The 27,500-nt window shown below is 49.5% G+C and overlaps 1 protein-coding gene across 6 annotated transcripts in view; it reads left to right on the top strand.

Annotated features, from left to right (window-relative positions):
* The window catches only part of LOC147020172 (phosphofurin acidic cluster sorting protein 2-like), a 339,240-nt gene that overhangs the window by 76,534 nt on the left and 235,206 nt on the right, over window positions 1–27,500 (top strand). For 5 of the 6 annotated variants that reach the window (XM_085895252.1, XM_085895256.1, XM_085895249.1 and 2 more), the window contains 3 exons: window positions 1,282–1,369; window positions 12,011–12,100; window positions 25,354–25,479. In XM_085895252.1, coding sequence (XP_085751378.1) covers window positions 1,282–1,369; window positions 12,011–12,100; window positions 25,354–25,479 — 304 coding nt within the window. Of the gene's footprint in view, window positions 1–1,281; window positions 1,370–3,538; window positions 4,272–12,010; window positions 12,101–25,353; window positions 25,480–27,500 lie in introns of those variants that run through there. The other variant, XM_085895253.1, reaches the window with a different exon arrangement.

Genomic DNA, 27,500 nt, shown 5'->3' with positions numbered 1-27,500 from the left:
AAAGTAAAGGAATAGGGTAGACCTGTAGGGCACATAATATGTCGTGTTGAAAGGGGAAATTGATTTAATTTTTCATGAAACCTTTTTATTACCTCTGCCACCGAAGGTGGACAGGGGTTATGTTGCCTATCTGTCTCCGTCTTTCTGTCTTTGTCTTTGAGCAGGATATCTCAAAAAGTTGTGGACAGATTCTGACAATTTTGTGGACAGGTTGCATTTGTGATAAGGATGAAATGATTTGATCTTGGTGAAGATCCAAATCTGGATATGAGAGTTTAAATTTTTTTATAATCAAATGGAAGACCAAATACTGCATTGAAGTCATCAGAAGGAACACAAATCAGCAAAGTAGTCATCAGGAGGAATCTGGATAGGATTTGGGTTTCAGCTGCTACTCCACAACCTTCAAACCCATCCAGGTGCAGCTTAGTGAGCTTTACAGAAAACTTTCTTCAAGAATTCACTCCTCGGACAGATAGACAAAAAAAAAAAATGACCGTTTTTACAGCCATTTTTCCCTGCTGTGCAGGGGTTCGGCTTTTTCTTGAGGCAATGTTTTATGGCCGGATGCCCTTCCTGATGCCAACCCTGGTCGCCTCTTACGACACACAGGGATATGGTATACCTATTCTAACCGGGGCATACACCGGGACCGGTACACTGGTACTCACTTCGCCGACCTCAGATGGATGACAGGCTGAGTCAACACCCTGGTGTTAATTCAGCAGCCAACGGGGCTTGAACTCAGGACCCTGGGATCCCAAGCCGCCACCCTAACCACTAAGCCAACACCAGGCTTATGGACAGATAGACAAAGAAAGAGAGAAAGGGAGAAATAAAGAAAAAGTAAGAATTAGAATGAATAAAGAGAAATGTGAAATAGTCGTAAGAAGTTTGAAAGGAACAAAGATGTCGGGAGGAACCCAGATGTATATATTTTATCAGTTACTCCCCAGGCTCAAACACAGCAACAGGTACAAGCTACCAGTGGCCTGTCAGCAGGGAAGCACAGTCCACACAGCATCAGGATATGGTACACTTAGACGAGACAAACAGCCACCGAGTGATTCTTCACCATTGAGAGATGGGGCCAAAAATTATATGTAGCATGATATTTCAAATAGTTGTGGATGGATTGTGACACAACTTGGTGCATGAGTAGGTTAGATGACAAGAACAAGCTGAAAGTTCTAATTTCACATCATGAAGAAGGTTCCACACTGTTGGAGCATTCCTTTGCTGTCTTCCTTCTCTGTGTCCTGAATCTGTTTATTCCTACAGACTCTGCAGCTTCACCCTACAGAGACTTGTGGTACAACGAGAACTGGACAAGGAGTTGAACTCCGTGGTCATCGCAGTGAAAATGCAGGTGCTTGTGGGTGGTTGAATGGTGGGACTAGTGAGCGCTCAGATAAATATACCTATATAATTGGCTATTAGCAGGATTTTTGAATTTGTGAATGGCGATGCAAAGGAGCTGTAGATCATGATCTGAGAGAGTAGTGATGGGAAATTTTGCATTTAGTGTTTAGAGCCTTTCTTTGTTATGTGCTGTGATGGAATGTGAAAAATTTTTTGGAATCTTTTGAATTTCAGCATATTTAGTTATGGCAAAAAAGAAAATAATATAAAATACATATACCTTTATAATTGGCTATTAGCACAATTTTTGAATTTGTGAATGACGATGCAAAGGGGATGCTGTAGATCATGATCCGAGAGAGTAGTGATGGGAAATTTTTCATTTCGTGTTAAGGGTTTTTCTTTATGTGCTGTGATGGAATGTGAAAAAAAAATTGGAAACTTTTGAATTCCAGCATTTCTAGTAATGGCAAAAAAGAAAAGAAAATAACAAATAATGGAGAGTCTGTTTGAGTTAAACATTGCTTGGGAAACTCATGAAAAGTATGTCATTGTCAGAAAAGAAACTTTTGTTTCTTTCCTTCCAACGTCAGTTGTTGTCCAAATTGAACAATGATTTGCCTGTTTGGCATTCTTATGATGGTATTTTATACTGGCTGTGTGTGGTATTCCAGGAAGAACTTTGGCAGCAATAACCTATTTGAAGAAATTAATTTGCACGTACTTTTGATGAAGTAATCTACAAGTCAGCAACTCTCCTTGTTTAAATAAATAATAAAAGCAGTCAACATTGACACAAATGGATTTGGGAGATTCTGCAGTTTCCAGTCTCAGAACGGCTTTCTTGTAATTTGACAAGGAGTGATGAGCAAACCAGGAAGTGTGAATTTGGAATTTGGCTGTGGTTGGGATTCTATTTATACGGCTGCTCAGAACTCTGCCCCAGATATTCAGGAGTAGAAAACAGCAGTTGTACTTTTTATTACAATTTGTTCAAGTTGACCAAAGATTTTTCATAAAATACCTGTACTATGTCCGACATCGCTTTTGGAAAGTCTCGAGGGATCCTAGAAGGGGAAACCTGGGGGAATCACTGGAATATGATCCCAACCAAAAAATGCCATCTTTCATGGTCAGCCTTCCTTAAACATGTTTAAGTCTATCTGAAGGTTTCATTGGACTGTTAGATGATGATTTTTTATTGAAACTGTTGGCAAGCAGTTTGGGTTTGAAGGACCAAGAAGCAGTCCTAGCTGAACACTAAAAAATGTAATTATTCCATAAATGAAACAATGAAATATAAAGCAATACTGAGACGCATACCGAGTACATACTATTGCAGACTCAGGATTCGAGGCTTGCCACGAGGGGAAGCACCTGGGTCCCTCTTGAATGACCAGTCCTGAGGCCGCCGGGCACAGATAACTCCACACTGGCAGGTTGCTAAGCAACCACAAACGCCGATTGACACTGCCAATCCAGGCAGGGTTATACTACTTCATGGGATACCTTACCTGTAAATGGCCGAGCCAATTGGGGTCTCATGCCCTCGGCGCACACTCAAATTACTGCCGAGCAATGCAGTTGTTGTGAGCTGGCTAATAAGAGCAAATTATTGGGGTAGAACTTCCCGGCAAAGTTAATGTGGAGACCATGCAGGACTAATGAAGGAAAAGACGAAATCAGCTGGGTACATTTATAACAAGCAAGGTGAGGAAAGTTATGTAGCACTTTAAAAAGGTGTTTATTCACAATTATGCACATTTGGGGAAAGCCAGGAATTTGTGGGTGTGGCAAAAGAAATGTAAATATTTGCAAAAAGAAAGAAGAGGACACAGAGCAGAGTTAACCCGATAATAACTTCTACAATCTTATATTATGCTCCACATGTTACAGTCTCTCTCTCTCTCTCTCTGTCTCTGTCTCTGTCTCTGTCTCTGTCTCTGTCTCTGTCTCTGTCTCTGTCTCTGTCTCTGTCTCTGTCTCTGTCTCTGTCTCTGTCTCTGTCTCTGTGTGTGTGTGTGTGTGTGTGTGTGTCACTCTCACACTCACACTCACACACACGAAAATTTGAGACTGCCCAGAGAGAAGGGAAGCAGTTGAGGTGCAGTCGATAGATCTACGCAACTCAATCGCTTAGAAAGGGGGAGGGGGGATGAAAACTGGGGGTATTTATGGTGCGTGAGTAGGAGGTGCAAAATGTGATGCAATGTACTGCAAGAAGTGAGAGAGTTGTGAATTGGTAATTGTTGCTCTTTTAGTTTGTGCATCCACAGTGGACGAGCCAATCAGATGGGAGAGAAGAGATGTGAGAAGACAGCTTAACGGGACACGTGTGAGAGAATCTGCATGTGTAGGGTTAACGAAGATGACTGGAATGCTGTGGAAGTGGAGCGTCAATGAACTGGCAACGCTGCTCGCCTCGCTCGGTTGCGCTGCCTTCTCAGCTCAGATGACGCTCAGCTTGGCAAAGGCTCTGGATGAAGGACGAAAGAGACTGACAAAACAAACTCACTAAGCCTGATTTGTTTTTTGTTTTTTATAGAGCCCAGAGTGAAGGAGGAGTCAAAAATTGTATCAAAAGAGCCTTGTAGGCATTTCCGAGCTCTCCCATTGATGCACATATGTCATCCCGAGCTGAAGCCAGGCTCCGGAGCCAAAAATAGCCTCAGTTGCTTATCAGCCTGGCCATATGACAGAGCTCTGTAATTTACATTGGCCGAGGGTTTTTGTGAGTGCTCCCTGGCGAGGAACTTGCGCTGGACTCCATTTGAGCATTATCTAGCAGAGCGCCATGGCTACCTGGACGTCATTGAATGAGCTCCAGTGCATATTTGTCCTCCAATTTACATGGCGAAGTACCCTGGCTCGTAATGTCCTTCATCCCCCCGACATCCTCCGACACTGTGGTCAGCGTCCAGGGAGTTATTTTTGGTTGGAGCGGTTGTAGTGAGGTGGGAAAGCACTTTTGTTTGTGGTGAGGATGTTAGATGTCGGTTGTTGCAGGATTTTTAGAAGGCGTTGTTAAAATTATGGTAAGGGTTGTAGCGTTGTGGTGTGCATGGTTTGGGTCTGAGATGAGGTATTGGTTGGTTTATGGCGCGCGTATGCAAATGAGGTAATCACTGTGCCTTGTTGATGCTCCACAGATAGCATCACTGGCCTGTCGTGCATGCATGCATGCGTGGTTTCTGTGTGAAATGATAGGAAGTAAAATATGTGAAAGAATAGGGGATTGAAGCTCGAACTAAAGGCCCTACGCAACGTATTTTGTCCCTTGTACCCACTCGACATGTGGAAAGGGCTAACAAAACAAATACTAATGAGATAACTGTCTCAAGATTGCTATATGTTTGATGCCATTGCCTCGGAGGAGTTCCGGCTTTGCAGAGCCGCAACAACACTATTCTTGACACATAATAACAAAAGTAAACAAGTTCGGGATGATGTTTTGCAGAATTGTTATAAATGATAAAATACAACACTGAAGACCATTTGCAATTATTGCAGATTGCCATTGCACAACCTAATTTAAAAATATGAAAATACAAGCATTAAGCAACATCAACTGGCAGTACTACTGATGGTAAAACAAAATGCCAAATTGTAAGCATCATCCTGAGAACCTTCACAATACTGAGAGCTTTCAGAATACAACAAAGAGTCTACGGAGAACTAGACAGTGAACATGTACTGCACATGATATATTCTGCAAAAGAAGCATATATCTGCACAGAAGATGAGTAGTTGCCATATTGGCAGTGCTTCCCCACCATGGGTAACTTGTGTTGATGTACAGGGTGCATTCAGAAGCCAACAATCTTATCATCTTCAGCAAATGCCAGCTTTGGTATTTGTACAACCAGATCCTCTGCAGCTTCCACAAGCAGTAGTACACTGAACGCCATGCTTCTTGCATGTGCACCTTAAGCTGCCGCAGTCATTCTGGCAGATGCACCTGATGACCCATGGCAACTCCTTAGGAGCAGGAGCAGGAGCTGTCTGTCTGTCTGGAGCAGGACAAACCCCGCTTCACTCTCCCACCATCCCTCCACTTTTTGAAGGAGTCCATCCCCACATTCCTTCCACTCTTGAACCTTAAAGTACACATGGAGGCTGTGGTACTTTGCTGATGTTGGTGGTAAGCTCTGTAGTTGAATGTGAGATGTACTGGAAGTTACCTTCTCACAGAACCGCTCGTATCATAGAGTCTAGCTTTTCGCTGTTTCCCATTGTAGAAGATCACCAAGGTTTTCTCTCCTACAGCTACAACATCATCGGTAGAAGCGAATTGTGCACCAAACACCTTGGCTTGCTCACGTAAGTGACTGCTTGTCTTGAATTTATTGAAGGAAGCTCCTTTCCCAATCCCATTGAGGTCAGATGTTGTCACATCCAACGACAGCATGGAGGAAGAAAATGTGTTTGCATGTCTCAACCAAGCTGTTCCTTGACCACCTTGATGCTTCAGATGCGAGGGTTCTTTGTGTTCTTGTTATGCTCTGGGTGGAAGAACAGGTCATGAGAATCTAAGCTTGCATGGCAGCACGAACAGTAGGACAAGGAGGTCTGTTTCATTGCCAACCAGCACACAGTTGGTGGCGGTAGCAGACTCCATAACCCTCTGCACAATGAGGAGATTGGCATCTCCTGAAGCATGGTGTGTCTGCCAGTACTTTAAAAATCTTTCCCACAAGGTCAGGTCAGGTATGGGAGCATGTGCCAGAACAGCACGTCGCTGCGTCCACTTTCCGCCGGTACTCCAGGGGCCTCCGTCTGGCCATCCCCCAGGCAGATGCCAGGCCCATCCCCATCTCCTTGAGATGATAGTCAACCTGCTGCAACCATGAGGCACGTGGTCGACCCACTGGCCTCCTCCACTCATGAGACTCCCTCGCTGAGAGAATCTGGTGAGCAGGATCAGAGTCAGGAAAACAAGCCACATGTCCATACAGCCGCAACTGACGCTCACGGACGATGCAGGTAACAAATGTCATCCGAGTCTCTCTCAGCAACCGCTCGTTGGACACAAAATCCGACCAGCGATAGCCAAGGATTCTCCGAAGAGACCTGGTACCAAAAGAATTAAGTCTCCGTCTCAGATCCTTGGTCAGAGTCCAAGTCTCGCACCCATAGAGCAAGACTGGAAGTACCAAGGACCTGAAGACTCGGACTTTCGTCCTCCCGCACAGGTACCGGCAGCGCCACACCCCATGATCCAGTGAATCCATGACTCCCCAGGCCCGACCCAGACGTCTATTGACCTCTGACTCGCAGCCAGCAGAGACATGAATATCACTGCCAAGGTAAGTGAATCTCTCCACGACCTCAACATCCTCACCACAAACAGACACAGACAGGACAGCAGCATCCAAGATGTCACCGAAAGCCTGGATCTTAGTTTTGACCCAAGAAACCCGTAATCCCAACGGCTCCGACTCCTCATTCAGCACCTCGAGGGCCCCCAAGAGGATGTCTAAAGTCTCCGCAAAGATGACTGCATCATCTGCAAAGTCAAGGTCCGAGATCTTGACATTCCCAAATGACGCACCGCAACTTGATCTCTCCGACATCCTCCCTAGAATCCAGTCCATACAAGTGCTGAAAAGTGTGGGGGCAAGTGCACATCCCTGATGAACTCCAGTAACAACTGGAAATAAGTCAGAGATGGTACCACCACACTTCACAGCACTCTCAGTACCAGAGTAGAGTTCAGACATCAGATCGATCAGTTTTGGTGGCACCCCACGAAGACCAAGAATCCTCCAGAGGACATCCCGATTCACTGAATCGAACGCTTTACAGAGATCAACATAGGCTGCAAGCAGCCCCTGCCGAAACTCTCATCTGCGTTCGGTGAGGACACGAAGTGCAAGGATACGGTCAATCGTTGACCTCTTTGGTGTAAAGCCTGACTGCTCTGGACGCTGGTGCTCAAGCAGATGGTGGCGAACCCTATCGAGAATTATCCGAGCAAAGACCTTGCCCGGCACTGAGAGCAGCGTCACCACTCGGTAGTTGTTGCAGTCTTGGCGATCACCCTTCCCTTTCCAGAGAGGGACAACAAGGCCCCTCTTCCAGTCAGTTGGGATGATGCCTGTGTTCCAGGCAGAGCACAAAACTGCATGCAACGACACGAGTGCAGCATTTCCACCAGCCTTGAGAAGTTCGGCATGGATGCCACAGATCCCTGGAGCTTTGCCCCGTTTCAACTGGTTCACCGCAGCCCGTGTTTCCACAAGCGTAGGTGGACCACAGTTGATTCGAGGGTCAGCAACAGGGATTGTAACACCCTTGACGTCCAACTCAACAGTTGGGGGATCAGCCTGGTACAACCGCTCAAAGTAACCGGCCCAGCGGGCCTTCACTTCAGACTCCTCTGTCAAGAGCCTACCACTCTCTGCTCGAACTGTAGTGCTCCGAGGGATAGGCTTGGATGAACGTAATGCGCGAATTCCCCTGTAAGCGGGACGAGAATCACCTGTCCACAGGTGATGCTCTCCCCCCTCACAGATTCCTCGCACATAGGCCTCCTTGTCCACCCTCAGTGCACGTACAGTTTTACGCCTCAGCTCCCTGAACAGCTCAGCTCTGCCATTCAGCCTGGCCCTGCGACTCTGGTCAATGGTATCCAGTGTCCCTTGAGAGACAAAATTCTTCTTTGCCCTGCGGTGAGCTCCAAGGCATCCACCGGCAACATCAAGGACGGTGGTCTTGAAGGCGCTAAACAACTCTTCAGGACCCCCCAAAGCACCCAGACCCCCCAAGTGTCCACTCAGCCTGTTCGCAAACTCCTCAGCTACTCTCTCATCCCTGAGCTTGGCAACATCCAGCCTCGGCTGGGATGGTACCATTCTCCAGGATTTAAGGTGCAGCTTTAGAGTTGCTACAACAAGCCTGTGGTCAGTATTGAGGAACTGAGCACTCCGGTAGACCCTGCAGTCCTGGATCATCCTCCAACGACCGTCAATGAGGACATGGTCAATCTCCTTTGCCACACCGCCAGCGTTGGAATACCAAGTCCAGCGATGAGCTTGTGGGCGCTGAAACCATGAACCAGCCACCCTAAGTCCATGACTTCTTGCAAAGTCAAGGAACTTAGTGCCATTCTGGTTCATAGTTCCTGACCCATGGGGACCAACACACACCTCATAACCGTCCCTATCAGTTCCAGTCGATGCATTGAAATCCCCCAAGACTAGAAGTGTATCTCGTCTGGGGCACTGATCAACCACAGACTCGAGTGTGGCATAGAATGCATCCTTCACGGTGAGATCACTCGCCTCAGTCGGAGCATAAACAGAGACCAGGGAAATGACACCTAAGGAGTGACGAATCCTTAATCTCATAATACGCTCGTTGACCGGTGTTACCTCAATTATCATTGGGGTCAGCTTATTGGACACAGCTACAGCAAGTCCTTGGGTATGGTAACCATCAGAGCGACCAGACCAATAGTAGGTGTAACCACCCACCATTATCTCGCCGCAATCCGGTCTCCGAACCTCAGAGAGAGCTGCAATCCTGATGTCCAAACGCTTGAGCTCAGATGATAACAGAGACAGGTGATCATCCTCTCTTAGGGATAGGACATTCCAGGCACCCACCCGAAGGGACCGCCTCAGGTTAACCCAAGGAGACTGCCGTCTGGTGGACGACACCTCAGCACCACTCCGACACACTCTCCCGCAATCTGACCCAGGGATGTTACCCCGTGGTTTCCCTCCTATCAAAGATTGGGGGTCCCGAATGCTTTGCCCCAATCCCGTCATCCGGTGAGCTGCCCTGCGAAGGGAAGCTGCACAGGAGGTACTCCCACGGAGTGGGTTTTCAGATTTTTTTGCGTTTTTGCGTTTTGCGGAATGAAGGGTTTTACGGTGGCCGGAGTGCAAATCCTGCCACCAACCTCCTAATAAGAAGTGACCCAACTGCAGGAGGACGTCTGCAGACACAGTTGGGCACTAGATATGGATGGCCGTTAGCTCACAAGGAGCTCCTCCGCCCTTTGATGCCCTTTCCCACAAGCGGTGCCTTCATATGCTTTCCCACAATCCAAAAAATAGTGATTTCAGAAGTTTCCCCTCACACAATTTCTTCAGACTTTTGAAAAGGAAAATTTCTTCGGAATTTGAAAAATTTATCAAATTTGGCCCAAATTGGCCTTTTGTTTTATTTTGACCTTTTGGCCTATATATGTTCACCTCAAAATTAATCTGTGGTTGAATTCAGCCAACTGATATGCAAATGCTCTTCAAATTTCAAGTCAATCTGATTAAAATTGACAATTTTATAAAATTGGCCTGTGTTGACCTTTTGGATGTTGGAAATTTGCCGATGTTGATGTTGACCTCAAAAATAGTTGGTGGTTGAATTAATTGAGGTGAAATGTAAATGCTTCTGAAATTCCAAGTCAGATGAAAATTGACAATCTTAGAAATTTGGTCTATGTTGACCTTTTGGCCTATGTTGACCTCAAAAATAGTTGGTTGGATTCACTGAGGTGATATGCAAGTCTTCAAATTTCTAGTCAATCGGATGAAAATGATGGATTTTCGGAAACTGGCCTCTTTTGACCTTTGGCCTATGTTGACCTCAAAAGAGTGACTGCCATATCACATGGTCATGTGACATGTGAAAAAGTTTCAATTTCCTCTGCTGAATGGTTTTTGATGTATGCTCGTAACAAAATGCAGACACGTACGACGTACTACATACATACATACGTACGTACGCGACTGATCGCTTAACCCTGCTTTTCGCTTGGCGAGTGCTGGTTAATTAATACAAATAATAATAGTGGTGTCATTTGGCAAGAATAATAACGAGAATATAATTTCCACCCTGGCACAAGCACATTTGGACTTGGTGAAAGGCAAACCAATGCTCAAGCAGTACAGCAGGCAGGTATTATGCAACAAGGCCTTGTAGACCAATGAAAATTTGGTGCACTGGACCAATGGGCCCACTAGTGATTCTGAAGGATTCTAAAGGGTTCCAAAAGGGTGTAAAAGGGTAATTCTAATGGGTTTTATTAATTTCTAAGCTTTGCCTATTTCATATTAAAAATGCCAAACTGAACCGCTTCCTTCGGACATGGATGCGATTATATTTTTATTATTATTGTTATTTTTATTTTTTAAACTTCCACTCGGTGTGTGAATCAGCAACTCTAAGCCTATACACCGCCAATGTGTGTAACAAAAATTCACATAAGCTCAAAATTGCATGAATATTGGTATTTGTAAAACTGCATGCACTGTTTGGACTTGGAAGCTCTTAAATAAGGTTTTCAACATTATACGTGCTGTGGTTACGACGTTAAACCTGTTCAGTCACAATCGCCAACATATACACCGATGAGCCAAAACATTATGACCACCTGCTGAATATGCTGTTGGTCCTCCATGTGCTGCCAAAACAGTGCTGACCCGCCGTGGCATGGACTCGACAAGACCCTGAAGGTGTCGTGGTATCTGGCACCAAAATGTTAGCAGCAGATCCTTTAAGTCCTGTAAGTTGCGAGGTGGAGCCGCCATGGATCGGACTTGTCGGCCCAGCACATCTGGCAGATGCTCAATCGGATTGAGACTTCGAGAATTTGGAAGCCAGGGCAACACCGTGAACACTTCATGTTCCTCAAACCATTCCCGAACAATGTGTGCAGTGTGGCAGGGTGCATTATTCTGCTGAAAGAAGCCACTGCCTTCAAGGAATACCATTGCCATGTAGGGGTGTACCTAGTCTGCAATGATATTTAGGTAGGAGACACGTGTCAAATTGACATCCACATGAATGGCCGGACCCAGGGTTTCCCAGCAGAACATTGCCCTGAGCATCACACGCCGTCCACCGGCTTGTCGTCTTCCCACAGTGCATCCTGTTGCCATCACTTCCCCAGGTAAATGCGCACACGTACACGGCCATCCACGTGATCTAAAAGAAAACTGGGCTCATCGGACCAGGCGACCTTCTTCCACTAATCCAAGGTCCAGTTCTGATGCTGGCGTGCCCATTGTAGGCGCTTTTGATGGTGGACAAGGGTCATCATTGGCACTCTGACCGGTCTGCGGCTATGCAGCCCCGTACGCAGCAGTGTGCGATGCATTGTGGGTCGTGACACATTCCTTTCATGACCACCATAAAAGTTTTCTGTGACTTGTGCCACAATAGACCTTCTGTAGGTTCAGACCAGATGGGATAGCCTTCGTTGCCCTCGCGCATCGATGAGCCTTGGGTGCCCAACACCCTGTCTCTGGTTTGTGGTTTGTCCCTTCTTGGACCACTGTTGGTAAGTAATCACCACTGCTGACCGCGAGTACCCCAGAAGCCTTGCCATGTCAGAGATGCTCTGACCCAGTCATCTGGCCATAACAATTTGGCCCTTGTCAAAGTCGCTCAGGTCTTGACTCCTGCCCATTTCTCCTGCATCCAACACATCAACTTCAAGAACTGACTGTTTACTTGCTGCCTAATATATCCCACCCCATAATATATCACTTCACCTGTCAGTGGTCATAATGTTTTGGCTCATCAGTGTATACTGTATATACTCTTTCTTTTGGATTTTAATTTTGGTTGATGTCTTGTCGTAAAAGTGGCAAGCTGTTTTCTGCATTATTTTTATCATCTGTTTCATTTCTACACTTAGGGTTCGAAACGTGTCCTGCGCTCAAATGAGATTCCATTGCCTTTAAATGGGCTATTGGAAACTGAACTTGAGCTGTCTTTTTCACTCCAGGTGAGTTTTTAAAAAACACATCTTAGACTTTATCTGTTGTTGTTACTATGACAGTATTACTATTTGGTGGTTCTGCAGTATGTGAAGATATTTTATAACCTTACACATGCTGATAAAAATTTTCTTTGGCTTGTTATTGTTATTGAATGTGTAATGGATCATATTGTTATGGCTGTGGAAATTTCCAATACACCAGAAAGGTCCTCAGGTTAGATATATCGATAAGTTCATGTGTAGTTAGTCCAGACCCGTTGTTTAGAGGGAATATGTGTGATTCATCCAGGCTACGACGCTTTGAGTTAGCCATTTTTCTTTCTCTATCGTTATTTTGGACTAATAAGCCCGGCAACAACTCAAACACCACCACCTTCGCCTCTTTACCTCGAACAACTCCATCCCACAAACATCGCTTCACCGCCATTCTCAAACGACGCCCGCCAACAACCAAACCACCACAGCAAACCCCCCACCACCTTCGCCTTTCTCCTTCCACAACCATCAACCACACCACCTGTCAACACCGAACGTCGTGCTGCCCAGGGCCCGTTCGGTGATTCTTGCCGAACGCATTGAGCCGCGAGTACAAATGGATGCCTTTGCGGGAGAGTAAATCCGATCAGGGGAGGCTCACGCCCCCTTTTTCTCCGTCCAATGGGCGAGCGTCGGGCGGTGTGGCCCCGCCCCCAAGCGCGATGCATGTGGACTCCTTTTAGGAGGGAAATCGGATCAGGAGAGGCTCACGCCCCTTTTTTCCCGACCAATGGCTAAACGTCGGGTGGCGTGGCCCCGCCTCCAAGCGCGTTTTGATCTGCGAATTAGCATACACGCTCCTCCCCCAGTCTATAAAGACGCGAGCACAAGGCGACTCGCGTGTGCTGGCTGGGCTGGTCGAGTGAAGACTGAGGTCGTCGTTGAGGTTGTCATTGTGGGGGCTGGTCGAGTGAAGACGAAGGTTGTCGTTGCTGGGTCGAGGGACGAGTCGCGGAGTGAAGCAGGGACGTGGAAGAGGGCTCAGGAGCGAGAGTTCGCCGCAGTCAGTGTGGTCCCAAGGCCCCACTCGCGGGACGGAGCATCCGCCATTCCTCTCTCTCCACCCCGAGCATCAACAATTTCCCCCATCCGCGCTGAGATAGCGCCGGTAACCCCGTCCGTTCCCCACCCCAACCGTGGTGTCGACCGATCAACACGTGCCTGCGCAACGCACGGCCAAAAGGAGCTCACTGACCAGGGGCACGGAGTAAGGCACATTACGCTGACATTGCGGCTAGCCCGCCATCGCGCCACGAGGGCGTGGGTAAGACCCCTTCGGTCTCGTGGACCTGGCCGCTCACCCAGGTCCCACGTACATTTGGTCCACGGACCTGTCTGCCCCCTTGCCTATGAGGGTGGCTTGTATTTGCTTTTTGTGTAAATGTGTGTGTGGCACCAGTCTTTAAAGTAAACCTGAATAAGTGCTTGAACATTGCTTTATTTGATGGTAACTCTTTTGTTTGCTTTTTATTGCATGACTGTATATACATGATTGCTTTCACTGTATGGCTGTAAATGCGCGCCTCGTCTGCGTGTGTAATGAACTACTTGCTTGTTGAACTGTTTCCCGTTTCGTTGCGTCCTTTCCTTTGTTTGAAAGTTCCATCTTGCATCACGTGAGGAATTGGTAGTGGGTGTAGACACCCAATAAATAATCTGAACCGTCAAGGTCGGCGATAACTCCGCTCGGTTATCCCTGCAGCACGGAACGAGCCGCTTTAGCGGTTCGTGTCTGGAGTCGACCTGCGGTGTGGTACAACTCTTCGGTACGCTACCCGCACAGGTACTTAGGTATATCGACATTCGGCGATTCACCCTATTTCGCGCGGGTAGAATGCGGACTGGGTTGTGGTGAGGTTAAACCCCCACCCGTGGCTAGCTCTTTGGCGGTAGTTCCAAGAGGGTCACGACTGAATTGTCCGTTCCGGTGGGCGATGCGTCGCGATTTGAGTTACGTGGCCGATCGCACGCCGGGCGGACCAGAATTCGTAACACTGGTGTACAGGAGTGTGGGATTCAAATCCACCTCGGTCTCCAACTAAATTTACGGGGATCGGACCAGGGGTATGCGAAGCAACCCCCCCCGTCCCCCCCAAACTACGAGCAAGCCAAATGTAATCCCTTTCGAGAAATTAGATGGAGTCTCAAGGCGAGCGGGAGCTTGGGGTAGAAATGGATTTAGAATTGTTGGAATCCATGGTCCAGGATGAAATCCCCGAGCAGGAAATGCTGGTTGTACAGGACGAACTCCCCCAATCAAACCCAGAGCCCGAAATGGGCATGGCAGCGGCTGCAGCGTATGACACCTCCCCTCCCCCTCTCCGCCAAAACCCCCTCGATCCTGGCCGAATCGGCTCAGCCGAGTGCACCCGACATGGCCCAACTATGCACCATGCTGGCGGGAGTAAACGCGAATATGCAACAAATGCAAAACGAAATGAAAGAAGAAATGAAAACACTGCGGGGTGAGATGCAGAACATGGGTAAAGGCCTGCAGGATAAACTGAAAGAGGAGGTCAGCACGATACGAGCGGAGGTGAACGAGTTGAAAAAGAATGTAGAAGAGGTGCGGTGAAGGCGGGCGAGGAAAACGTAAAAAAGGAAATGGTGATGGTCGCCGAAGAAATGGGAAAAATAAAAAAGGGCAAGATCAAATAAAGGGGGAAATGGAGAAGAACACGGCGGCAATAGGACAATTAACGGAAGAGCAGGGGAAAATAAGAGAGGGATTGGGAGCCGTGAAGAGGGAGTGTGAGAAGAGACATCAGGACATGACGGAGAGGGTTGAAAACCTGCGGCAGGACGTAAAAGCGGAGACACAGAAGGGATTAAAGGCCGTGGGGGATGAATGTCGAAAGAGACATGAGGAAATAATTATGGAAATTGAGCGGAAAGCCGAAGAAAAGACAGTATAACTGGGGGAGCGAATAGAAACACACGAGGGAAAAACGGAAGAGCCGTTTAAAACAATGGAAAAGGAAATTGCAAACACGAACAGGAAGGTGGCACAGGTAAAAGGGGAAATGGAGCAAAAAGAGAAGAATTCTGGGAGTTATCGCTTGGGATGCAAGAGAGAAGAGAACAGGAGAAGGAAAAATTAAATAAGGTGATGGAGGGGAAAATAGAGGATATGGAGAGGAGACTGGCGAAATGTGTGGAGACCCAGTGTGAGAAGCAGGGTGTCCTCCTTCGGGAACAGTGGGGGAGGATATGCCCCCTCGAGGCGGATCGTGCCCAAGTGAGGCCGGTGTCACAGGGCGGAGTAGGAGGGTTGCACGACGTGGGGGTGTACATGCCAAGTTTGGGGAGGGTAGAGGCCACAGGGTCTTTTGGCCTAATGCGGGCACCCGGTATGTCTGTTCCGATGGATGTGCAGAGTGCGAGTCCGATGGCTTGGGAGAGTAAGCGGGACGACGCGGGACACGGACAGGGGTGGTAGATTCCCCGGGCAAATGGCTTCGACCCTGCGGGAGTGAGGCGCCGTTGGGATCTGGGAGGTACACCCCTCCAGGCGTCCCTCGGGAACTGGAGTGGGGGGCCTCAAAAGGACCAAGGGTGCCGCTGGCCCCGTACGATGGCAAGATGGACTTGAGGGCGTATATGGCCCAGTTCCAGTGTGTGGCCAGAGGCAATGGCTGGAACGCGGTGCAGGGTGTGGCACAGCTCACGGCGGCCCTGCGTGGCGCAGCCTTGGAAGTTCTGACCACGGTACCCAGCGAAGGGGTGACCCTGGAGGACCTCCATTCGGCCCTAAAATACCGATTTGGCATGGACCAGCAGAGCGAGCTTCTTAAAGCTCAGCTCAATGGGCGCAAACGACACCCCCGGGAACCACTGGGAGAATTGGCACACGACATTCGCCGCTTGGTGGGGATCGCGCACACCAACATGCCACCGGAGTACCGGGAGGAGATTGCCCTGGACCATTTTCTCCGAGCGATAAGGGGCACCGATGTCGGGGCAATGCTGACCGTATGGCGCCCAGAGAACCTCCAGAAGGCGGCTGATAATGCCACCTGCTGGGAGGCAGCCAGAGCGCCGTTTGGAGGGGCTGGGTGGCATGCGGTAGCAGTCCGGCAGGTGGGCCCCGTGAACGACGGTGCGATGGGAACCGGAGTGGGGACCATGAGCGACCGGGCAAGCATTGAGAAAATGGTCCAGAACGCGGTTGATAACCGGTTGGCAAGATCGGGACCAAGGCGGTCGGGCCCCGGGGGGGGGGGCAAGGGATGAGCCATCAGGGGGTACCCCAATTCAGAACGAAGGGGGGTACAATTCGGCCTACCGTAGGCAAACACCTTACCAGAGGAGGTGTTATAATTGTGGCGGAAGGGACCATTTGCAGCGGGAGTGCAACGCCCCGTGAAGGGAAGAGCCACGGCCCCCCAGACCACCAACTCCGCCCCGGGCCAATAGGGATAGCCAGACTCAACCATCACCCCCCCCACCAGTCCCCGGGAAACTAGGAAGTGCCGAGCATGTAGGGCCGTGTTCGGCAGACTCAGACTGAGAAGAGCCCTCAGAAATGCGACAGGTCATCAATTGTGGCGAAATTGGAAATGGTAGCTTAACAATTCGGTGCAAAATTGCCGGCGTAGGGGTAGACGTCGTTGTGGACACAGGAGCAAGCGCCACGATCATCAGCCCTGTGGTCCTTGATTCGAGTGTAGACGGTTGGGATGAGATCCACCGTCTGCAAAACCATAGTTTGCAGCTAGCTACCGGGGCAACAGCCCCCATCATAGGACGTGGTTTTGTGTCTTTCAAATTGGGCACCGTGGAAACGAGGATCGAGGTTTGGGTGGCGAAGGTGTGCGACCCATGTCTAATAGGGTTGGTTGTGCTAACGGCCGGGGGGTCATGCAGTTCGGTGGTGAGGAATTACCGTTATGGGGCGTGAGCACGGATGAGAGAGTGGATCTGAAGGCTCCCAACTCCGTGGTCATTCCCCCGGGTGCCGAGGCGGTGGTCCTGGTAGGTGGCGAGCACACCCAACGTGGCAAGGCTCCTGCGGTCTGGCGGAACTACCGGCAGGGCAATCAACCCCGGATTTTGTCGTGGGCCACACCCTGGTAAGTACCGACAGGCCAGTCGTGCCCGTTCGGGTGATAAATGTAAGCACGGAACCACGTACTATCAGGAGGGGCACGAAGGTGGCAGATTGCACCCCAGTAATAGTCGCAGAGCTGAGAGACGATAACGTCGAGCCGGACCGGCCCAGGAGGGAGTCTCCAGACTTAATTAGGAATTGGCCCGGTCCCATTTGCGGGATGGTAAATCAGAGTAGTGTAGATTTGGAGGATGCCCAGCGGGAGGCCTTATACAAACTGGTCGACCGACACATGGGAATCTTCTCCTTGTCACCCGAGGATATTGGACGTACGGGCCTGGTGCAACATCAGATCCACACCGATGGGGCCCGGCCTGTCCATCAGCTTGCTTGAAGGCTCCCATGGAGCAAGAGAGAGGAGGCTGATGCACAGGTTGAAAAGATACTCAATGAAGGTGTCATTGAGCCCTCGGGAAGTCCTTGGATGTCACCGGTTGTGCTGGTCAAAAAGATGAATGGGACCACGCGTTTCTGCGTGGACTATCGCCAGCTGAACAAAATGACAGACTCCTATCCCCTGCCTTGAATTGACGATACCCTCGACGCCGTTTCATGCTCTAAATGGTTTTCAACTGACGTGGATTTTTTAAACCCACCTTGTTGTGATCGTTGTCCTCCTGAAGGATTCGAACTTGCCGATTGTGGAATTCTATTTGACTTCAAGCAGAGTTCAACGTTTGTCCGATTTGATTATAAAATCCTACAAAAACCTTCTCGACAGTGATAAAACTGATGTCCACACAAGTCCTTCCTTGTGAAACAATTTATTTTCTAATTATACACCATACACTTCTCACCCTCGTACAATGAACTTAAGAATCCCCATTGATTGCAATATTATTTGGTTCTATTTCATTTATTCTTACTTTAGTTAACAGTTAGACCAACCCGATTCAATTCACTTCTACATTACATCAGAGAGTTTTATTCTAACTTGGTACTTGGTCAGTTCCAAGGAGTACAAGCCACTGAGATACTATACTTCCTCACGTGCTTGCACTGAAAACAATTTTACATTTCAAAGCATTTTATACTTTCATGCGAGAGAGGTTGGGGGATATTCACCCAGACTGTAGACGTGTCCTTTAGACGAAAAGCCACTTCGTATATTTCTAAGCAAAGGTTCATTTCTCAGCTCGGTCACTCTGCTCCAGATCAACACATTTCTTATCATTTAGGGCAAAAGTCTTTTGGCCAGAAAAGACAGCCAATTCAACTTGCATCATAAAAGTTACATTTCTGAAACTCCATTTGTTACAATTTAAAATACATTAATATAAATTTTTCCCCCACACAACTTTGGACCTCAAGAGTGGGCATTGGCAGGTGGAGATGGATAAGACTGGGAAGGAGAAAACGGCATTTTCCACAGGGAAGGGACTGTATCAGTTCACTGTGATGCCGTTCAGTTTGTGTAACGCCCCCGCCACCTTTGAGAGATTGATGGAGCATGTGCTAGGCGGCATGCCATGGCAATCATGCCTGGTGTATCTGGATGACGTCCTGGTACACGCTAAAACATTCACCCAGGAAATAGCCAATTTGGACCAGGTGTTTGGGCACCTCAGGCAGGCAGGGCTAAAATTGAGCCCGGAGAAATGCACTTTGTTCGTGACAGAGGTGGCCTATCTCGGACACGTGATAGGCCGCGAGGGGGTGAAGACCGACCCTGGAAAAATTACAGTAGTAGTGGAGTGGCCCGTACCTACAACTGTCAAACAGGTATGGGGCTTTTTGGTACTTTGCTCCTACTACCGGCGCTTCGTGGCAAACTTTGCGGAGATAGCCAGGTCCCTTCACTGGTTAACGGAGAAGGGGTTGAGATTTAATTGGACAGGGGAATGCCAGGAGGCCTTCCTCAAATTAAAGGGGTGTTTGACATCCACACCCGTTTTAGCGTACCCCACCGATGACGGGATGTATACCCTGGACACGGATGCAAGCCAGGAAGGATTGGGAGCAGTCTTGTCTCAGACACAAGGGGGCATGGAAAGAGTGATCGTGTATTAGAGTCGGGCCATGAGTAGGCCCGAACGAAATTATTGCATAACTCGCAAGGAACTATTGGCTATGCTGTCTGTGGTGAGCCATTTCCACCCATACTTGTACGGGAGAAAATTTTTGGTTCGAACTGACCATTCCTCCTTGCAATGGCTCTTACGGTTAAAGGAACCGGAGGGCCAGATTGCAAGGTGGTTGGAAAAGTTGCAGCAGTACGATTTTAGTCTGGCCCATAGAGTCGGTAAGGCTCATGGGAATGCCGATGCGCTCTCTTGACACCCCTGTCTGGGAGAAAACTGCAGATATTGCACGAGACATGAGGAGAGGGACCAATTGGCAGACACCTCTCCGAAACTCCCAATCCGTGCTGCCCGGGTGGTAGGCCCAACTTTGCCACTCACCGCGGGGGAGGAATTTGGCGATTTGGTGTGGAGCACGACCCAGCGGGAAGACCCCGTAATAGGGCCAGTGTACAAATGGGTCCAGGAAAACAGGAGGCCCAGTGGGGAGGAGATCGCCCCACTCGGAGCGTGAACAAAAGCATACTGGGCTCAGTGGAGGACCCTAGAAATGAGGGATAGCATCTTGTATCGCAAGTGGGTGGAGATTCCCTCAGAACAAACTTCTTGGCTGGTGATAGTCCCTGATGGGTTTAAGACCCAAATTTGAAACAGGTGCATGGTACCCGCGCCAGCGGCCATTTGGGCAGGACCAAAACAAAATCTCAGGTCCGCCGGTGGTTCTATTGTGTTAACATGGGGCGCGATGTACAGAACTGGTGTCGAGCATGTGACACCTGTACTGCCAAAAAGGGACCGCCACGGAGGATGAGGGCCCCACTCTAACTACATCAGGTTGGGGGCCCCCTTGAGCGAGTGGCCATGGACATTTTAGGTCCACTGCCCCCACTCGCAAAGGTAATAAGTACATCCTCGTGATTATGGACTATTTCACCAAATGGCCGGAGGCCTTTGCCCTTCCCAACCAGGAAGCTGGGGTCATGGCAAAGGCCTACGTGGAAGGATTTGCATGTCTGTACGGGATTCCGCAAGAGCTGCACATGGACCAGGGACGAAATTTTGAAAGCGAATTGTTAAAAGAGGTATGCAGACTCCTCGAAATTCGGAAAACACGAACAACGCCCCTGAGACCACAGTCTGATGGCATGGTGGAGAGGTTCAATAGGACCCTGGTCCAACAATTGGCCCTCTTCACAGCCACTAACCAGGACGACTGGGACGAACATCTCCCGTACCTCCTGATGGCCTATCGCACGTCCCAGCACGGGTCTACTGCTTGTAGTCCGGTGCTGTTGATGTACGGACGGGAGATGAGAAGCCCCGTCAATTTCTTGTGCGGTCCGACGCCTGAGCGTCTTGATAGGCCCCCGGGGAAGGGCTATGTCCGTCGGTTGGAGGAAGGCATGGAGAAGGTCCATGCCTTCGCATGCCACCAGCTCCAACAGGCGGGCATCAAGATGAAGTGCAGGTACGACCACCGGAGCCAGGTGAGCAAGTACCCACCGGGGGCGAAGATTTGGTTCTTCAACCCCCGGCGGAGGAAGGGCAGATGCCCGAAGCTCACCTCTCCTTGGCAGGGCCCGGGGGTCGTCCTGGCGCAAATCAGTGATGTGGTCCTGAAAATTAAAATGGGACCACGGGCCCTTCCCGGGATAGTCCATGCGGACCGCCTGAGACCTTACAAGGGCGACCTTTCGCCCTCATGGATATGTCTTGCAGGAGGAGTCGGTGCTGGAACAGCCGCTCCCGCAGAGGCGCAAGGCTTTTGCAGAGCCTTGCAATGAGTTCACGAGCCCAGTAGGGGGGGATGGAAATCCCCCCTGCGAATGGAGGATTCTGGGACAGTGACAGACTGTGAATGTGTAGTGGGGGCATAGCTTAGCTACATAGTGTTAAAATGAACGTGCTGTAGTGTAAGGGATGACGAGGGAGCACGAGGTAGTTCGGGGAAGTAGTGAGCAGGATGGCAGAGATCAGCAGTGGAGTGAAATGAATGGAAACATGTTGAGTGAGTGAGGGCAGCGGGTCTGTGTGAATGGAGCGAATGTGGAATGCATGGTGCGATGAGTGATTGGGGGAGGAGTTATTCCTGCCCAAGGGACCCCAGGGTCAGTGAAGAGTGAGTTAGCTGGGTGAGTTAAATTGACAAAATGGAGGTCATTTTGTTGTTGGTGGTTAAGTAGGCTTGATACCCATTTGGAGGGGTGCAGGAGCCCTGTTGACGGGCTGGGAGAGTGGCTGCGAAAGGTGAGTATCGCTGAGTGGGTACCCCAGGCACCGGGAAAGTCGGCATTGGTAGGCCAAGGGCCCATGGGGGGGCCGGGATAGCGTAGTGGGCACGGGTGCACCCGCATGATGCGGGGGCCTGGGGTGCCATTGGCCGCGTGGGCAGTGTCGTGGGCACGGATGACCCTCGGAAAGGGGCCCGGGGCGCCAGCCTGCCACGTGAGCATTTCAGGGGAGTCGCCATGGAGGGCACTCCCCGGTGTTTAGGGAGCTGGTAGGCTCGGAGGCAGTGTAGTGCCCGGGGGTGCCATTGCTTGAGAATCGGCAGAGGGTAGTGCCTGCCAAGGGAGCCACGCGTCCCAGCCACGAAACCGTGCAAGGGCACGAGAAGAAAATTGGAGGGCATGGCCCGGAATTTGCGAGGACACCAACACAGGTGACGGGAATCTTGGTTGTTAGAACCAATAGTTTAAGCGAGAGGCGCTTTTAGAAGCCCCGGGGTAGTTCAAAAGTTAAATGGATAGGGTAGATTAGGAAGTGCACCCCTCCGCACCATCTATCCCTTCGCTCTCGTTGTGGGCCGCTGGACCCACTTTGGGTAAAGATCGCTGAAGTCTGAGGAGGCCATCCTGAGGCTTTATTGGGCCTCGAAACAGGACGCTCGCTCTCCCTTATTCCCCTCCAGGAAGGGAACGTAGGGGTTGAGAGTAGGCTATGACAGGATAGGTTGGCCGAACAAAGACTGAAGGGGGTTAGAGGACGATTTATAGGGGGAAGTAATAGTAAAAATAAAAACAAAAAATATGTTGGGGCTAAATTGGGTTTTACAAATGAAGGGGGTGGGTATGGACAGAGACAGGCAAAGGCGATAGGTTGGGTGGGAGATAGTCAGGTAGGTCCGAGCCCACCTTCCTAGTGGCCAGCACCACCGCACTCCCTCCACCCGAAGGCAAAGGCTGGCCAACTTCATCGGCTGGCTGTGTTTACTGCAAGGCCGGTGCCGGCCACATCGTCTGCTGGCTGTTTGCTACGAGGCCTGTGTCGGCCAACGTCACCTGCTGGCTGTGTTTGCTGCAAGGCCTGTGCCGGCCAGTTCATCTGCCGACTGTGTTTGCGACAGCGGCCTTGTCATGCCATGCCTTGCATGTTCACCTTTGCCATCCATGCCTACTGCCCTCGTCATCTTTTGCCCCCGTTCTGTTTTGCATCCACCCCTTTGGTTCATTGCCATGTGCGCCAGGATTGTTGCGCAGTTTGCGAGGACTGCCCTGTTGGCAGCTACAACACGGACCTGCAGTGGCGGCCCGTGCACCGTGTTTGCGTCCATCCATCCATCCATTCATCCATCCATCCATACATCCGTTGTGTTCATTGCGTGTGCCACTTGAGCTGGCACGGATACTGCGTTGCGCAGCTCATGCGCCGTTGCGTTCATTGCGTGTGCCACTTGAGCTGGCACGGAGACTCCGTTTGTGCAGCCCATGCACCGTTGTGGTTCACTGCGTTCATTTCAAAGGGGGAGGCCTTGGACTGCGTGTGTGCAGCTGGCCACGTTCCCTGTCACCTGCATTGCATGAGCAAAAGACTGCGTGCGAGCAGCCTGGCTCCCTGCTAACTTCTTTTCTCTTTGCAGAGTCCATCGATCCTGGGTCATGGAGTAGTGTAAAATTTGTAAGTTAAGGTTAAGATGTACTGTAAATATGAGTGCGCACCCAGCATGTAAGTCTTAGCGCCGGCATTTTATTTAAGTCATCAGTATGAGTGGGTTTGTTTAGTTCGTTACTCAGGCCGTAGGTTATTTATTTTGGGGACACAAATTCACTGAATGTCGCACTCAGGGATCCGAAGGTAAAACGTACTAGGGGAGAACTACACATGATGGCACACGAAAATTTGATGACTCGGGACGAGTCTGTAAAAAGGGGAGGGGGTAGTGTTACGGCTGTGGAAATTTCCAATACACCAAATCGATAAGTTCATGTGTAGTTAGTCCACACCCGTTGTTTAGAGGGAATATGTGTGATTCATCCGGGCTGCGACGCTTTGAGTTTGCCATTTTTCTTTCTCTATCGTTATTTTGGACCAATAAGCCCGCAAACAACTCAAACACCACCACCTTCGCCTCTTCACCTCCACAACTCCACCCCGCAAACATCGCTTCACCGCCATTCTCAAACGACGCCCACCAACAACCAAACCACCACAGCAAACCCCCCACCACCTTCGCCTTTCTTTTTCCACAACCATCAACCACACCACTTGTCAACACCGAACGTCGTGCTGCCCAGGGCCCGTTCGGTGATTCTTGCCAAATGTGTCGAGCCGCGAGTACAAATGGATGCCTTTACGGGAAAGGAAATCGGATCAGGGGAGACTCGCGCCCCCTTTTTCTCCGTCCAATGGGTGAGCGTCGGACGGTGTGGCCCCGCCTCCAAGCGCGTTTTGATCCACGAATTAGCATACACGCTCCTCCCCCGGTCTATAAAGACGCGAGCAGAAGGCGACTCGCATGTGCTGTGCTGTGCTGGCTGGGCTGGTCGAGTGAAGACGAAGGTCGTCGTTGCTGGGTCGAGGGACGAGTCGCGGAGTGAAGCAGGGACGCGGAAGAGGGCTCGGGAGCGAGAGCTCGCCAGAGTCGGTGCGGTCCCAAGGCCCCGCTAGCGGGATGGAGCGTCCGCCATTCCTCTCTCTCCACCCCGAGCATCAACAATTTCCCCCATCCGCGCTGAGATAGCGCCGGTAACCCTGTCCGTTCCCCACCCCAACCATGGTGTCGACCGACCAACACGTGCCTGCGCAATGCACGGCCAAAAGGAGCTCACCGACCACGCCAGGGGCACGGAGTCAGGCACGTGACGCTGACATTGCAGCTAGCCTGCCATCGCGCCATGAGGGTGCGGGTAAGACCCCTTCAGTCTCGTGGACATGGTCGCTCACCCAGGTCCCACATACATTTGGTCCACGGACCTGTCCGCCCCCTTGCCTATGAGGGTGGCTTGGATTTGCTTTTTGTGTAAATGTGTGTGCGGTGCCAGTCTTTTAAGTAAACCTGAATAAGTGCTTGTACATTGCTTTATTTGGTGGTAACTCTTTTGCTTGCTTTCATTGTATGACTGTATACATGTGCTTGCTTTCACTGTATGGCTGTAAATACGTGCCTTGTCTGCGTGTGTAATGAACTACTTGCTTGTTGAACTGTTTCCCGTTTCGTTGCGTCCTTTCTTTTGTTTGAAAGTTCCATCTTGCATCATGTAAGGGATTGGTATGGGTGTAGACACCCAATAAATAATCTGAACCGTCGAGGTCGGTGATAACTCCGCTCGGTTATCCCTGCAGGACGGAACGAGCCGCTTTAGCGGTTCGTGTCCGGAGTCGACCTGCGGCGTGGTACCACTCCTCGGTATGCTACCCGTGCGGGTACTTAGGTATATCGACATTCGGCGATTCACCCTATTTCGCGTGGGTAGAATGTGGACTGGGTTGTGGTGAGGTTGAACCCCCACCCGTGGCTAGCTCCTTGGCGGTAGTTCCAAGAGGGTCACGACTGAATTGTCCGTTCCGGTGGGCGACGGTCACGATTTGAGTTACGTGGCCGATTGCGCGCCGGGCGGACCAGAATTCGTAACAATATTAAGCACATTATAATGTGGAGATTTTGGGTTGCGACAGAAAAATATGCATCTGCGCTTTATTTGGGGAAGTAATTGCATTTGCAAAGGTAGAATTTGAGTCTCTAATATTAAGAGTTTCGTCACATGTAAATTGGGAACATTGACAATTATAAATGTCTGTATTTGTGCAATTAAATTGGTGTATGTCTGCTTTAATTCGGACATTCGGTGAGATTGTGCTTTTTTTTCCACCAGTATCCACATTTCCTGAAGCGTGAGGGGAACAAGTTGCAGGTAATGCTGCAAAGGAGAAAGCGTTACAAAAACCGTACAATTCTGGGTTACAAAACACTTGCTGTGGGTGTTCTCAATATGTCTGAGGTGAGTCATATATATATATATCTTCATCCTAAAGTTAAATGATCCTCAAACCTTTGCAAAGGCACCAAAATGTATTTTTTTGTTTGTCTTGCATAAATCTTGATTTAGTGGTTTTTATTATTATCTTTGTATAAATGTCCAGGTTCATGGTGGAGCAAGAGGAGGACACCAATGGTTATGCCAATGTTTATCTGCTCTGAGGATTTTGAGTGCTCTCACCAGGAGTGGGTTTTCAATGTATGGAGTTGCAGGTTTTGGGGACTTGCAGTTGTCTCCAGGTTGAGGGAAGAAAAGGTCAACATGAATCTGGTTGTTGGTGGAGGATAGGTTTGTGGGTCAGGGGTCAAAGAGGTTTATGGAGGAAGTGATTATAATTAATGGGTCATCTACAAACTGAGAAAAGGAAGTTTTTGGGGGGGGGCAGAAAGGGGATGTAAGTGGCAAGTGCCAATCATTCAATCACTTTACTTGTGTAATATGTAGATGCTCTCTTAAAGAGCATTAGGATGCTTGCCTCAATTTCTAGCTGCTGTTTAGATTGACACTGTAGTTTACTGCATTTTTAACTTTGGACTTCATCATGGAGCATGCTGTTCTTGAGAAGATTGGTAATCTGGCTGTTTATCTGCAATCATTTGAACAAAATAGTTTACTCTTCACATTATTAGCCTTTTCAGTCCATATCATTATCCAGGCTCACAAATGAAGTTGCTATGCGTATGTCAAAGGGGTTATCTCCATGATATTGTTAAACAAAGGCATCGGGGAGGGGGTTGGGGATGAAGATGTCAAATTGCCATTTTTTGTTCAAAATATAATGTGTATATTCCCACAAGCAAGCATTGAATGGAGACATAACACAGGTATTGATGAGCCTTCTGACCTCTGTCTTGTATAATTATTTCCAATGATTTTAGGTCGACTGCTATTTCCCTGATTATTATCTTTCTATATATTAGTAAAACTCTCAGTGCGTGTGTGTGTGTATGTGTGTATGTGTGTGTGTGTGTGTGTGTGTGTGTGTGTGTGTGTGTGTGTGTGTGTGTGTGTGTGTGTGTGTGTGTGTGTGTGTGTGTGTGTGTGTGTGTAGTTGAGGGCCGTGGACCGATGGCGAGAACGACCGCTAGGTGGGGGAGGTTACGTCGCCTCCCACCAGACTCCCGGAATTGTAGGCTGTCGCTCACGGATAACTCCGTGAGGCGGCGGGTTGCTGAACTGACCGTGGACGCCAATACATCCACAGCGTAGCGTAGGGTCTTTTTGTCGAGAACCAATTTACCTAATTAACTACGTGGTGTCGTCTACCGGGGAACCATGCCCTTGGCACGTCTTGCTCGAACCGGGTCACTCTACAGACTGCGGTAGAGTTCCAACAACCGACTACCAACTCCAGTTCGGGTGCAGTCGAGCGGAACTGCCAAAGCCGTGCCGGCTAGGATGAGCCGATTGTCGGGTATAAAAACCCGGCTAAAACTCAGATCCGAACCATGCTGGATCAATGAAAGAAAGGACAGAAACTAACTGGGAACATTTCTACAGTAATTTATTTACAATAAAGAAGACACAGAGCAAGATTTATCATGGAATATACAAGCATGAATTTACAATGTTCAAAAACACATACAGTTTCTACTTACAAGAAGGGCCCACACACTCAGATGCACACTCGGATGATTTATTAAAAGACCCCTGCAGCCAGAGAGGGAGAGACGAGCTGGGGGTCGCTGTTCGCTTCGGTACCTGCACGTTGAAGGGAGGGGGTTCTCCGCATTGCGGCACCTGCTAATGGTCATGCGGCTCGGCCCACAGTCACACGCTTGGGGCTCGTACCCATGGAGGAACCCGAGTGGAGCAGTCGGAGTCACAGGGTGGAGATCAGGGTCGCGGATGGGACCCAGAAAAACTCCAACGAACGCCAGCCAAATGCAGAACTCCACTCGAATGCCCCAGACTCAAGCTCAAACCGCACGACGCACACCAACCAACTCAACTCCTTCAAAAAAACTTTTACTCAGGATCGT

The sequence above is a fragment of the Eptatretus burgeri genome, chromosome 9 (genome assembly GCF_056783735.1).
Source record: "Eptatretus burgeri isolate ZD-2024b chromosome 9, Ebu_testis_v1, whole genome shotgun sequence".
Lineage (NCBI taxonomy): Eukaryota > Metazoa > Chordata > Myxini > Myxiniformes > Myxinidae > Eptatretus > Eptatretus burgeri.
The sequence above is the reverse complement of the archived record's forward strand: the minus strand, read 5'-3'. Positions and strand labels throughout refer to the sequence as shown.